The 14,875-nt window shown below is 39.1% G+C and overlaps 2 protein-coding genes across 2 annotated transcripts; one reads left to right on the top strand and one right to left on the bottom strand.

Annotated features, from left to right (window-relative positions):
• Positions 1 to 1,368: 1,368 nt before the first annotated feature.
• Positions 1,369 to 9,069, bottom strand: ccdc117 (coiled-coil domain containing 117). The gene is made up of 6 exons (XM_088335837.1): positions 8,755 to 9,069; positions 8,243 to 8,405; positions 7,010 to 7,057; positions 6,680 to 6,928; positions 3,192 to 3,341; positions 1,369 to 3,114 (listed from the first exon to the last, which is right to left on the bottom strand). Exons 2-6 carry the CDS (start codon positions 8,377 to 8,379, stop codon positions 2,889 to 2,891), a joined length of 810 nt encoding a protein of 269 aa, XP_088191963.1. The 5' UTR covers positions 8,380 to 8,405; positions 8,755 to 9,069; the 3' UTR covers positions 1,369 to 2,888.
• tcn2 (transcobalamin II) lies at positions 9,065 to 13,748 on the top strand. Its single transcript, XM_088335834.1, has 9 exons — positions 9,065 to 9,351; positions 10,577 to 10,766; positions 10,839 to 11,008; positions 11,074 to 11,226; positions 11,354 to 11,556; positions 12,826 to 13,000; positions 13,072 to 13,252; positions 13,383 to 13,501; positions 13,572 to 13,748. The coding sequence occupies exons 1-9, from the start codon at positions 9,297 to 9,299 to the stop codon at positions 13,631 to 13,633; spliced, it is 1,308 nt and encodes a 435-aa protein (XP_088191960.1). The 5' UTR covers positions 9,065 to 9,296; the 3' UTR covers positions 13,634 to 13,748.
• The last annotated feature ends 1,127 nt before the right edge of the window (positions 13,749 to 14,875 follow it).

The raw sequence follows: 14,875 nt of genomic DNA, 5'->3' as shown, positions 1-14,875 counted from the left end.
GTAACAATGTACACAGAACGAAATGTCGATACACCTGACCCGTTGTAGCGAGTCGATGCAGCCGCAGCCAGAGGGCGCCGCCATTATACCAATTAGGTATGTCTCGGTCGAGGCGCGAACCAGCGACCTCCCAGTCTCAAATATGGACGATGTTGGTGTATCTTGAAAGGTAACATACTGAAGTTTTGTCCCAAACTGAAATAATCACTACAGGTGCTACAATGGAAGGTTTTTATTCTCGCCCGAATTTTCTTTTTACAATTAAATGCCTGTTAGTGTAGCATAGGCATCTTAGCTTGAAAACATGTGAGACAATAGCTTGAAGCCTTACCTGGTACCTCGTCAAATTTAAACACAATCTGAAAAATTAAACATTGTATTTTACACCTTTTTCTAAGAGTAGGTCGAGGCGCTTCCTTAAGTGGCATTTGGAGATGACCAATTTACAGCATTAAAACCTTTGCAACTAATTATAGTTTGGCCAATTTTTTTAGACTTTTGAAAGAGTTGTAAATGTTTGACATCTTTTTCCGTGTTTCAATATTGTGGACACCTGCGCGTAAAAATGAATCACGAGTTTATTGGGGGGTCTAATTGGAATACATTCCGTAAATATGCGTATCTTTCCAGAATCTCACTGGCGAACCAATGTATGGATCATCATTTTACTTGGCTACTACTGGCTAAAGATATTTGAAGCTAAATGAAACGTTGTCCTTTTTATCAATACAGGACGCCTTAGGCTAATGCGGGCTACTGACCGTGAAAAAAAGGCTGCTATTGTCTGAAAGTGGTGTCAAGCATATCAGGAATATTTTAGTATGTTTATTTGTAAACGGGAATTATGTGGGGAAACAGACTGATTGCAACAAGGAAGTCCATCGATGCAGAACTGCTTTTAGGCAGATTTTTTTTTTAATCTGTCATTATTGTGTTTTGGAGTAAATATTTTACGTGGTTGGATTCACTGGACATAACGAGTCTATGTTCATGGAGAATCATCTCATGACGGCGGGCCGTCGAAATGTTAAGGGGTTAAGGTTAATTTCTGCACCACTTTTCAAATATGAATCATTTACCATTGCCTACAACCTTAGATTGCAGTCAGGTCACAGTGACAAAACCACAAATGTTTAGTCATCTTTTGAACTTTCCTCTTATGTCAAAGTTTAATGGCTCTACATTCTTCAGTTAGACAGACTTAACACAAAAATCTCATAAAGTCCTATACTGTCATTGTAAATGTCAAAGGGTGCAACGATACAAAATGTAACGTAAAGGTACGTTCAATTTTCCTAAGAATCATTATACATATTGTATCAACTAGTATCTTTTTTATTTGGGATCACAAAACTGCATAGCTGAAAATGATCGAAGAGCAATTTTATTAGGAAAAAAAACAAGTAAACATTTATTGTACAATTGCTTCAAACAAGGACAATGACAGCGATTTCACACTTTTAAAGCTCACATAGGATATTGGCCAAGGAGGATAGACTTCATAAATCCTTGAAATATAAACTTTATCCGATTGTTAATACTAAATGCATTTCGATGGCCCTAAACGAAACATTACTTTATTTTAGAGGCAGTTTGCATACCTAGAGGGGGGGCGAGAAAAAAGTGTGTGAAAGAATTGGCAACTGCCTTGTAAATATCTTTGGTGGATCCTCAGAGTTCAACCTCAGAAGCTGTTTCGATAGATGCAATGCGCTAAAGCAGAAGATTCAGCAGGATGGGAGAGGGGTCTCCTTGCTCTCAATGCATTTAAAATTTGCATTATGTGGTGCCTAGTTGAAAGTATATTTATCAAAAAATATCAAAAACACAAAATTGTCCATGAATTGGCTACATTCTGTATACTCATTCAAACACTTTCAAATTACTGTATTTATCGGACTCAAAGGCACACCCAAAACGCCCATATTAGCCAGAAATTCCAATGTGTGCCAATGCACCTTATGTATGGGAAAAAATATAAATGCACACAGTTGTAATATTTATGTGCAATGATTGATTAGTCGATACTTGTCCCTGATCGCAATTGCAGGACAGTGGTGGAAAGCAAAAGCTCCAGATCCTAACTACCAGGCTAATACGGAAATAAATTACGCAGGAAAAGGCAATAGGTGTCATCGCATTAGCACACCATTTCTTTGTCACGGTGCCAAAAACAAATGTTAGAGAAATGAGAAAACAAAATGGTCTAAAACATTGTTTGACTTTTTCTAAGCTCAAATTTAGAATCTCAAGTGACAAACGTCGTTGGATACAAGCAGCAAAGTGTTTTTACAGGTTGACCGAATAACTTCCCACAATGCCTTTTCCTTCCTTTAATTCAGAATCAGTTGATCTTTTTAAAAACAGAGTCGGTGATACAGTACTGGATTTCAGTGGTCCCCAACCTTTTCTAGACTGCTTTAACGCTACAGTGATTAAAAATAGTGTGATAACATAAAAACCTAATGCCTTTTTTGTGTGTCGTAGAAATTTGGTATCGATCTATTTTTAATGCAAACCTAACCCTTACTGTAGATTTAATTGTATGCGCCTTATTGTCTGGTGCACCTTACATAGGAAAAATATCACAAAAGACTCATTTGAGAGGGTGCGCCTTATAATCCGATCCACCGTATAGTGCGGAATATACTGTGCGATAGCACTTATCAAGGAAAAATCTTCCGTCTGTTAAGGGTACAAAAAAATCTGAGACTGCTTACTCGACACCTCAATGGCACTTATTCTGACACAATCCGTGACATAATGAATGATGACGTGACATAACAAAACGTCATAAAGATCATCTAGGATTTTTACTCAAGCACCATATGAGACTGAAGCAGCGGATGATATAAGCCCCGACACAAGTCCAAAGTGTTCTGCACCTTTTACATTTCCATTTCCTCCTCTCCGTAGTTTTCTTCGACCGGGAGGGTTTGGATGTGACGGAGCGCATCGGCAGGTTCGCTATGCGGGGTGGGAGAAGGACACGGAGTAGGACACTGGTGCAAAACAGTCTGTTGCTTCCTCTGTTTATGTATGGAGCCTTTGAGTCTGCGGCAGAACGAGTCTTCTGGTGGCCTCCACAGCACCAGCTCCATGCACGATTGGCTCCTAAATAAACAGAGCGGGATGAGTTTTAAAGGGAAAAATACAAACTCGAAGGTCCTGCAGATGTTTCGTGAACGTACACAGATTGGGCCACTGTGTGTGGCAGAATGTCACTTATGCCTCGCTGCAGGCCTTCCTTCAAACTGTCGGAGATAACCAGCACAGGTCGCCGCTGGGCTGGCTCCACGTCAAGATCCTCCTCATCATCGTCGTCGTCCTCCAGCGTTATTCTAGTTAACGATAGATCAGTCTTAAAGGTATTCCCAAATCCTTAAACATGCAAAAGGTAAGGAAATAGTACATAGTTGTTTGCTTAATATCTATATATGTTTCAGTCTATTCCAACTATTTTCCAAGATAATGCATTTTGAAGACAGGAGGTCTTGTCTTTGTCATTTTGAGCCGTGACATCATTGAAGCAATGCCAGTACCCTTGCAAGCCAAATTACAAATGTTTTTAGCGTAGTTTTTGTGGAGAATGCCTAGGTGTATCGCAGTAGTGGTACAACAAACGGGCTAACTGGAAAAAATAAACAATCAACCGGCTTCTTGATACCCAAGGGACGACATGGCAAAACTAATTTCAGGCTAGCCAATCAGAAAACAAGCAATGAGCAGCCAGAATAACCAGAAACCAACAACAAAAAATGGCAATACATGCGAAGCATTGTGGGAATGAATTGAGGGACACGGCAAAACCAAAACTAACACCAGGCTAGCAAGCCAAACGACACACATTGGTCAGCCAACGAGCGCCGACTGAGAGCACACAAAACGGGAAAGCAATCAGCAGACCAGACGCTAGCTGGATAAAATTATACCAACCGTGACACAAGCGGTAAAAAACACAAACGAAAAGCCGCAGTCGCCTACCTCCAAGAAGAAATGAGCGATATGCAATCACTGTCTTTTTTGGAGCTGGCCTCACATGTTGTGTTAATGAGATTCAACATTTTGGAAGAGTTGAGTTCCTTTAATGACGTCACAGCTCTACAGCAAAAAAGCCAGATGGGTCACCTTTGAGACAAAATTTCTCGTCCCCTGGCGCGTGGAATATTAGTAGTATATATGCATAACTGCAAGGAGTAACACTTGAAAAACATTCCGTTTTGGAATATCTTTAGAGGGGTTGCAAAAGACCCATTTTTTTCTCAATCAGGAACAGAACATGTAGTGTTCCGTCCCACAATTATGCAGATATATAATTATTCCACGCGCCGTGGATCTCGAGGAATACAATTTTAAAGTAGACAATTAATCTCATATTCCCTAGAGCTGTGACGTCACTGGATGAAAACGAGAACCAAATGCATAGTACTCATTTCTGCTTGGAGTAAATGTAACTTTGCTTACCGACACGCTGGGGGACTTCTGACTGTTTTATCCGAGGCGTGTGCTTTTGATCGTCGAGCTTTGTGCGGTAAGTTTACCTGCCGTCTTGTACAATGTGTGTTCCTTTTTTGCCTTTCCCTCCTTTTAAGTATGTGATTGTGACTTTTCCTTTTGTGTTTTTGGTTGCATGTGTTGCAATTAATATAATAATGTCCACAGAGCTCCCCGTGAGCTTGCTGGCTCTAGAAGGCTTCCAGTTCGGCTTTGTCTAGGTTAGCCCCATTAGCAGTCGGCTGGCTAGATGCCTTGGCTGCTGTGCTCATTGTTTTTTCTCCTGGCTGGGTTTGTTGCCATAGTGTTTTTTTTTTTAAATCATTGGCTCACGATTATCCTGGCTCCTAATTGCATGTTTTCAGTCAGCCAGACTCCCGTTTTTCCGCCGATCGGTCCCAGTCAGCCTTTTTTTAGCAGCTGGCTAGCCTGCCATGTGCCAAATGGTTTAGCCCGTTAGCTCTCTGTGTTATTTTTGCCAGTTGTTGTACCATTGCTGCACCTACCTGCTACACAACGCCTAGGCATTCTCTACAAAAACTACCAAAAACTTTGCTTAAAACACTTAAAACTTTTTAAGATAATTAACATGTAAACCAAAATGGTGACTGGCTTGCTTCACATGACGTCAGAGCTCAGGAAGGCAAAGACAAAAAAGGCCATCTTCAAAATTCATTATCTTGGAAAATAATCCGAATAAACCAATGACATATATAGATATTAAGCAAAGAACATGTACTATTTTCTCACATTTTGTATGTTTTAGAAACTGGATATCCCTTTAAGGGTCTTTTTGCAACCACGCTTCTTTTTTAAGGCAAATATAAAGGCAGCAACGTGTGAGCTAGCCACAATTTGTAAGCTGTTGCTAAGCAACTACGGAAGTCATAGCCTGGTGCTTTTTTCTTCAAGGTTTGGGTTAGTTAAGTAGGACACAGATTGGCAACATTTTGACTTTTGTTAGATACAGTTTTGAAATTGGCTTGTATAGTACTGCTATTGATACTGTACAAGACCTAATAACAGTGACAGTATTTTAAACCAAACCGGTAGTGGACATTTCTGTCTATTATTTACACAGTTAGGAATAACGTGTTTCAAAAGAATGAGTTCCTGGAACCCAATTACATTAATCTGTAGTAAGTACTCCAACTTGTTACAGTGTTAATAAAATTTTGTGCAGATGATGATAATCAGAGTCCTCGGAATCCTGAATATTCCTCACGTTGTCACATACAACCCCTGATCCACTAGCACGCACTCTGTGGCGTGAGTGGGTTCATGTTTACCAACAAAGTACAACCGAATACAGTGCCATCTCAAGCAGAGAGTACGAGCACGCCATGTATCTCCTCACGGAGATATTCTCACCACCGTATATACTCACATCCAAGCCAAATTTAGAACTATAAAATACAGTAAAATGCTGAAATCGGCTGATCAGCTTATATGGCCATATTTGGTCATGTGTCATCAGTAGCAAATGGTAGGCGGTGTGGCTTGTACAGGAATACTTTTTTAAATAAAAAGACTAATTTCTGTTTTTTTTATTACATGCCCAACACTCATTTATCACATCATGACCTAAATGTTTTTAATCTAATTTCATTTCTTTTAGCAACTTCTAAAGACTCTCAGTAAGATAACACTTTTTTATGACAAGACGAGTTTCGAAAGTTGAAACTGCGGTATACAATGTTAAGTTCCAGTGTTCAAAAACCCGACACAGCTAACTATTTTAAAGTAAGAATGGTGGATACGCGGTAAAAATTGTTCTGAAAACATTCTGGAAATGTAAAAAATAAAGCCTCAACATGTCTTTGCACGCAAGTTAATTTTCACATTTCCAGAATATTTTTTTTTTTGCAGAAGTGAAAGCCTGTTATGTACCACTCTGACTCTAAAACCAAATTGGAAACAGAAAAAAGTCTATTTGAGATTTAAAGTCAAAGTTTGTATACATTTTTAAGACACACTTTATTCACTGTAACGGTAAGAAGATTTTACATTAAAGTATTAGTTGACAAAATCTGAATAGTCCTGTAATATTAAACAGCGGCAAAATCAATGATACACCATTAAAAAAGTGAATACCAACAAAGGTTTCCACACTAACTCCATTAAAAAGTTTAGCAGTGTTGATGAATCTTGAAATATACGAATGCATTTCAAGTATAATGGATACCTGTTTTCTATCTCCTGAAGTTTCCTCTGAGCTGCTTCAATATCCATGCAAAAGCTGTCAGTCTCAGCTCGAGATGAAGATAACAGAAGTGGAGCCACGTTGTGAGGCGGCTCCGTTGGAACATGGCCGACTTGTTCACAACTCAAAGCAGGACCAATGTACAAAGCGGACAAATCAGGACTCCCGGTATTGTGTGAAACTTCCAATTCAACTTCTCCTGTTAATCTCCTCCTTTTAGCGACACATCCTCTGAGAAATTAACAAAATGTATTGAGCTAGAAACTCACCAAACTTGCATTGGATGAGAATGAGAGACTGTTTAGTACATACTCATCATCGACTCTTTTCCTGTGCTTTCTGAGGCATCTTGTCTCCAAACTGTTGTGACAGAGGAAAACATTGCACAAATTATCACAATTTGCACAGAACAAAAATATTCTCAGAGGGGCAGTATTAGTAGCCTAATGGCATTATAAGTGTGCCTTAGCTGCGGAGCTGGGGGTCATTTTGGAGGATCACGATTTATTTTTGATTAAGGGATGTAAGATCTGATAAGAAAACAGTTTTTGAGGTTTTTTTTCCCTTTCAATATTTTTCCTTCACCAACACTTCATCAATTGTAGTATCAAATGTGCATAATTATAGGCAAAACACAGATTAAGTTCATTTCCGCAAAAATGTAGCTCTATAGCTACAGTATTTCACAAAAGTGAGTACACGCCCCACATTTTTGCAGATATTTCATTATAATATTTTATAGACCCATCGATGACTGAAGAAACATCGCTCTGACACAATGTAAACAAGTATGTCAACAGAGGTCATGGATTGCTGGAAAGATATCCTCTGGTCTGATTAGACAAAGATTAATTTATTTGACATTGATGGTGTGAAACATGTGTAGCGGCAACCACGTGAGGAGTATAAACATGTTTGTGTCATACCTAAGGTCAAGCATGATGCTTGGAAGGTCATGGTTTGGGGCTGCATGAGTGCAATTGGAGTTAGAGTTGCATTGCATAAAGGGAAACACAAACTCAATGTTGTACTGTGAAATAGTGGAGCAATAAATGATCCGCTCCCTCTAGTTACTGGGTCGCGGGGCAATGTGCCAGCCTGACAATGACCCCAAATACACGTACACATAATCTGCAGAAATGGGGGGGAGGGGGTACTCACTTTTGTGGCATACTACTTATAGACATGGGACATAAAAATAGCTTGAAATAGTATGTTTCTTTTCGTGAAAGGATGCATTACAAGCAGAACTTTCACTCCGGTGCTTGTTTTTTTTGCACTTGTGATACGTGTTCTCTGGTTGATTAACGGTAGCAAGTACAGCTACACTGGGTGCTTTGCAATGGTGCCCGGCTTTGGCAACATCCGGTGGGCATATTCAAAAACGGCAAGTCATGTGTTGACACGATGCAGCTCGTTTTTCGTTTGTATTTCTCGCAGCATTGTCTCGCAGGAATCATAAAATGATGAGGCGGCCCATGCGTTTGACAAGTTAACCTCTAGGTAGGGACAGATATGCAAATAGCAACATAACACAAGTCTTACCTATTTGTGAGGGTTTCCTTTTGTAAATGTCCAGATGTACGAAGAGTTCCGAGATCAAATTCAGGAATGTTGGTGGGCCCTGAAAACATGCTTGGGAGGAAACCAAGCTGGCTGCTTGCGGACGCTAAATGTTGCATGATGATTCATTAAACGAAATTGTTGTCTAAAAAAAAAATAAACATAGCTTTCTTATTTTTTAAGTGAGCGTTAGATGTGCAATTACAATGTTGACAAACAGGGGCTGTCTACATTGGGCCAACTCTCGATAACGGCTATCAAAACAAAAGCACTAAAATATCAAGTGCAACACTTGCATCAGAATCTAAATCGAATCATTATGGCATCATCTATTTGAGCAGCAACTTTGCAACTGCCAAAAAAAGATCTTTGGTCAACGACCACATTCAACCGACTGCCCTGCCCCCTTTTAGCTTTTTTTTCGTAAGCTACGTTTCTTTTAACGCTAACTATAATCACAAAATACACCACTAAAGAAAAGCAACATTACTAACCTAGTTGAGCGAGCAACTTGATGGCCGCGTTCCTTGGTTAAACCAAAAAGAGCAACACTAGTTGTCGCACAGCACAGTCGCGCCGGAAGACCCGACAAGCTTCTAGAAATGTCACTATGCAACATGGAAGTTGTAGTCCACAATGTACGTGCAGCCGGGGGGAAATAATGTAGTCAGTCAAAACATCGAGACGTGAAACATAACATTATGCTACCACTCTGACTTCAATACCATAATGAAATAATACTTAACTTTGGGGGTTTAGCGAGGTAATATACAGTCGCAATTTCAGGGTGGCAGTCGTAAACAGCAGATCACGTGACTCAGTGGAGCTTTTAAAATCCCAGTTGACTTCAGAACTATTCTGGATTGACGATTGACTCCACATTGTCTAACGCTTAAACGTTGGACTAAAATAACTTTTCCATCTGCTCGTATGACGTCACCAATAGCTTGTTTGCATGTGTAAACAGTATTTGTTTTTTGATTTCTTTGGATAGGTATTTATTGTTGTTGTTGTAATTCTTTAAAGGTAATCCAAGATGCAGTTAGTCTTTCTTTTTGGGCTGCTGGCGTTGGCCTCAAGTTTACCTTGTGGTAAGTATAATTTACAGTACTTGTATACTTCACTGCGTTTATTTTCTAAATTAAATTTCTATTTTCCATTTGATTGTTTTCGTCAATTTCTGATATAATTTAAAAACAAAACAAAGCGGTAAAACATTCTGTCAACCTTTCGTGATCAACATAAACTTTGTAGCAGTATGTGAATCCATTTGAAGGAGCACTTGATAAAGGAAAATGTGATCAACTCCTCCATTGTGTCACTTTGGAACGTTTACTGATTTTGCAATTGCCTTGTGATGTGTTTCCCAACCTTCGATTGAGCAATGTATGCGTGCATTCGAAAAATCCCCAAAAATGGATATTAAAAATACTCTTATAAAATTCCAATCTACTGTAAACAATGGTTTCCTTTTGGATAATATAAAACATGTCAGTTTTCTTATATTGTATAGCGCACTCTTAACCAATTGTTAGCCCAATTGAGTTGAGTTGGATAATGCCACAGTACACCTGCATGGTCATGAGTACTGACTTTCCTCCACCAACCATCATTTAATTACATCCATCTTGCCCAGGGGTCAGTAACAAACGGCTTTAGAACAGCATGTTGCTCTTTGACACTCTTAAGTAGCTCCCTGGCGCTTTTTCAAAAAATGTTTGATAGATAGATAGATAGATAGATAGATATTGATACTTTATTCATCCCCGCAGGGAAATTCACAAAGGATTGGAAAATTATATTGTTTCTGAAGGACAAACATGATACAAACATTCTCAACATTTTCACTCATGCACACACACAGTTGTGTTGCCTTTCTTATGAGGTTTATATAAAACGTGTAATGTTTCGCTGCTCCAAACATATTTTTTGTTTAGTTTTTTGTTCCAATATGGCTCTTTGAACACTTGGCAAACCCCTTATCGTGCTTCTATGTGAAATGCCCGTTCTGTTTTAAAAGAAAACTCACTATTTTATATACAGACCTGGAGGCCTAATTTAATCAAAATGCATTTGGCTGTGCATACTAGAAAATTGTTTTTCGCTTTGAAAAATTGAGAAGGTTGTTTGAATTTCCACCCTGAGAAGATTTTTGTTACCTCACTCATGTGTTGCATAAAGACCAAGCCCGAGTTTCATCTTGACGTTATCGCTGAGGCAGCAGTTGTTTGCTCGGCCTTTATGTTTATGTCAGCAAGCTGCAAATTCTTAACTTGAACTTATGAAAGTTGAGAGATTTTCTGTGTTTTCATCCAGATAATTCCGGAGCCAACCGAGAGCTACTGCTTTTGTTAAACAAAGATCTTCTGCGCTCTTTGGAGGAACAAGGAAGCCTTCCCAATCCAAGTGTTCACTTGGCATTACGGCTATCAGAATTTCACAACCTTATAAAAGAAGGGGAACACTTAAATAGACTGACGAATCATTTACATAATGACATTCAAAGGTAATTTGTTGAATTGAATTCTCATGGGTGTGAAAGACTTTTGAATCTCGCCTTCGTATTCTTATTTTTCAGCCTCCTATCTGGCAGCCGACCTGTGGTTGGCCGCTTGGCTTTGTATGCGCTGGCCCTCAAGTCTTCTTGCTACGATCTCAACACTGTCACGTTCACCGTTGGCGACAACAGTGAGACGCTGCTGACACAATTAAAGAAGCAGATGGAACAAGAGAAAGAATACATCACCTGTATGTACACCAGTTTTTCTTTTTTTTCTCTTTTTTTCTAATGTTGGTGGTTCTCCCCTGTGCAGTCAGCCAACGCCCTTTGACCAACTATTACCAGTACTCATTGGGTGTGCTCGCTCTGTGCGTGAGCGGCGTCAGGGTCAACAATCATGTCGTCAACAAACTCATCAAGGCCGTCGAGCACGAGCACTTCAAGCAGGGAGATGCCGTCAGCATTGGTGGGGTAACTCTGTGTTATAGGTCACATTTAAATAAGAAATCCTGGAAAAATGGGAATAAAAAGTCATGTAATAATGGATCACACAATGACTCGTTCTGTCAAGGACTCTCCCTCTTGTTTTGTAGACACATATGCCATGGCAGCAATGGCGCTTCAGTGTGTGAAAAATTCTGAAAATTCGGCCTGTGCTGCTTCAACATCCGGATGCAGTCAACCCAACGCCGCTGAGCTCGACACGGCCTTGACCAAGATCAAGCAGAAGCTCTTGGCGTCGCAAAGGGCCGACGGTCACATCGGCAATGAGTTCAGCACCGGTCTTGCTGTACAAGTAAGATTTTTTTTTTTGCATTACGCTGTTCTATTGTTGTTGGCGTCTAGGAGATTTGTGTCCAACTGATCACCCATTGGCCAAATTTGGCCTTCCACATAATTTTATGTGGCCTGTCAGATGATGCTCAGAGAATAAAAAGCTGAATTAAATCAATGACTTGTAGGTTGAAATATGTTGCCAAAGCCAGATGCCACTTGCAAAGCACCCACTGTAGCTGTATCTCCTGACTATTATTTATCAACCAGAAAACATTGGGGAAACCCATCTCAATTCAATGTTATTTTACATAGAATAATAGTCACGGAAACACTGTTTAAGGCAATATGAAAAAGACAAAATTTAAAAACATTTTTACCTGGATGTATTTTTAGAGGTTTAAAGGAACTTTAACTCCTTTCTACAATTGATATGAAATCTAAGAGCTAAGATCCCATATATGGGTCAACATTTTTATTGAAAATTTTTTTAAAAAGCCGAATACCTTTTAAATCATCACATCAATTATCTAAATTAGTGTTCATGTTGTTGTTTTTTTACTTTCAAATATTCATGAGTTTACCTGGGTTAAATAAACTAGTGGGAACAAATTAAATTGTGTGTGTGTTTTAAAACTAATACTCGTGATAAACATTACAAGAGATTAAATATCAGTGAAGGAGAAAATATTGAGGGGGAAAAAACCTCAATAATTGTTTTACAATAAATTCTTGAATCTGAATCACAATTTAATAAGCCTCAGAAAAGACCCCGAGCCTTATAGCTAAAGCATTTTTTATTCCATTAATTTAATTTGCTTGCCCCGTGAGAATGTTTTGTCTACCATGTGGCTCCGACTTAAAATTAGTTTGACACCCCTGATCTAGGAGTTCGGACATTCAAGTCCAGGTTTTACATGTTTTCCGGAGGTGTGGAAATGAATACTTTGTCTCATTTATTCCATTGATATGTTGCCAGCTAGAACACACTCTTGCTAGACTATCAGTATAAGTACATTATAAATAAATTAATAGTAAAACTTGGAGAATCCTGAAGAAAATGAGAATAAAACATGCCAGGTAAACGGATCACACCTCCCACCGAGTCCTCTATCACTTGTATAAACTTAAACAATAACACTTAAAAAAAAAAGTTTAAGAATAAAAAAAACAAAAATGACGATCCAACCTTTTTCAGTTGATTGGTAAATTTAGAGGTACTTTTACCTTGCTTACACTTCACCCCAAACCTATTGTGTTATATGTGTATATTTCTGAATGTTTTGTCTAGGCTTTACTCGTAATGGGTAGCCCTGTGTCAGAGTGCGCAGCTCAAATGGAAGCCATGAGAAAAGCAGCCCGAGGCAGCAAATACCACAACCCCATGGCCATATCTCAAATCCTTCCAGCTCTGCAGCAGAAAACCTACTTAAGTGTTCAAAGCAAGAGCTGCCTCAATGAAGACAGTATGTGTTGTTCTTTAAATCTGTGATATTAACATGTGATTTTTAGCTATCGTCTCTCTGGCTCCATACAGACACACTTGTCCTTGAGCCGATCGACCCTGTGGTAACTGTGCCCAGTAACATCAAAGTGGCTGTGATGGTGGAAGTGCTAACATCAAGTGGGACATTAAGTGTGTATTCAGTTACTGTGCCCAAGGGAAGCTCTTTATTGGAGGCCCTCAACCTCCTTAAAGACAAAAACGTCGGCTTCACGTGAGTGGTTGATTCTTCGAAAACATTTGTGTTTTCTTGAATATAATGTCAATTGCTGTGTGTCCATTTTCCCCCTTCAGTTATTTAACAATGTGTTTTCTTGAATATAATGTAATTTGCTGTGTGTCAGTTTTGAGAAAGAATCAAGCCTGTGGGGTCCGTTCCTAAGTGAGGTGAATGGGGAGCGGGCCAGGCAGAGTGACCGAAGATACTGGCACCTCTCATCCGATGGCACAGCTCTCACTGAGGGTGAGAACACACGAGCCGAATTAAAAGATGTCTTTGCTTTTCTTTAATGCTGCATTTTTTGTGTTTTTAGGTGTTGCTGATTTTAGATTGAAGAAGGATCAAAAGGTCACACTCAAAAACACGAACTATTAATTTAGTCATCAATCACGAGTGGTCCATCGATGATCAGTTTGTAACTAAAAGCTCATTTCTTCCAGTCATTTGTAATTTGTATGTGTCAATAAAACTTTCTGATTGCTTATGTGAACTGTATGAACTAAAAATATTGTCTACAGACATAAATATTTACATGTCAGTTTCATAATGGAGAAACATTTAGGGGTATGAAGGAATGGTTTGTATTGATTTTAATTAGAATTTAAAATAATACAAGAAATAAATAAAATCTTATATCTTCCACAATGTTAGCATTAGGTGTGTCGTAAAATATTGCCATATTTTCCGCACTATAAAGCATTATAGTAAGCGCCGCCAAAAGTTCTTGTTTTTGTCATTGTTTTTCATATCTACACTGGACTATAAGGCGCATGGAACTAAAGTCAAGTCTTAATTATTCGTATAGCCCTTAATCACAAAAATGTCTCAAAGGACTGTACAGGATTACAATGACACAATTGCCTGTTCTTAAACCAAAATGCGGGCCAGGACAAACTCAAAACTTCAGCGTGAGGAAAAAAGAAACCTTGAGAAGGGGCCTCACAAGTGGTAATCCCGCTAAAACTAAAACTACAGTAAAGGATACAATACTGGACTGTCTCAGAAAATTAGAATATTGTGATAAAGTTCTTTATTTTCTGTAATGCAATTAAAAAAACAAAAATGTCATACATTCTGGATTCATTACACATCAACTGAACTATTTCAAGCCTTTTATTATTTGAATATTGCTGATTTTGGCTTACAGCTGAAAAAAAACTCAAAAATCCTATCTCAAAATGTTAGAATACTTCCTCAGACCAAGTAAAAAAATAATTTTATAACAGCAAAACTAAATCAAACATTTGAAAATGTCCATTGATGCACTCAGTACTTGGTTGGGAATCCTTTTGCACGGATTACTGCATCAATCCGGCGTGGCATGGAGGCAATCAGCCTGTGGCATTGCTGAGGTGTTATTGATGCCCAGGATGCTTCGATAGCGGCCTTCAGCTCATTTGCATTTGCAGGTCTGGCGTCTTTCATCTTCTTCTTAACTATACCCCACAAATTCCCGATGGGGTTCAGGTCAGGGGAATTAGCAGGCCAATCAAGGACAGTGATGCCATGGTCAGTGCACCAGTTACTGGTGGTTTTGGCACTGTGGGCAGGTGCCAGATCATGCTGGAAAATGAAATCCTCATCTCCATAGAGCTTTTCAGCAGATGGAAGCATGTA

The sequence above is a fragment of the Urocampus carinirostris genome, chromosome 5 (assembly GCF_059441175.1).
Source record: "Urocampus carinirostris isolate Australia breed hairy pipefish chromosome 5, RoL_Ucar_1.0, whole genome shotgun sequence".
NCBI lineage: Eukaryota > Metazoa > Chordata > Actinopteri > Syngnathiformes > Syngnathidae > Urocampus > Urocampus carinirostris.
The sequence above is the reverse complement of the archived record's forward strand: the minus strand, read 5'-3'. Positions and strand labels throughout refer to the sequence as shown.

Excerpts from the sequence above, each read along its gene's own strand:
- tcn2 (XM_088335834.1), top strand. The coding sequence starts at position 9,297 with ATGCAGTTAGTCTTTCTTTTTGGGCTGCTGGCGTTGGCCTCAAGTTTA. Across the intron at positions 9,352-10,576 it reads GGCCTCAAGTTTACCTTGTG|ATAATTCCGGAGCCAACCGA; the intron begins GTAAGTATAATT and ends GTTTTCATCCAG. Across the intron at positions 13,502-13,571 it reads TGGCACAGCTCTCACTGAGG|GTGTTGCTGATTTTAGATTG; the intron begins GTGAGAACACAC and ends TTGTGTTTTTAG.
- ccdc117 (XM_088335837.1), bottom strand. The coding sequence starts at position 8,379 with ATGCAACATTTAGCGTCCGCAAGCAGCCAGCTTGGTTTCCTCCCAAGC. Across the intron at positions 7,058-8,242 it reads AAGGAAACCCTCACAAATAG|TTTGGAGACAAGATGCCTCA; the intron begins GTAAGACTTGTG and ends CTGTCACAACAG. Across the intron at positions 3,342-6,679 it reads CTTCAGGAGATAGAAAACAG|AATAACGCTGGAGGACGACG; the intron begins GTATCCATTATA and ends ATCGTTAACTAG.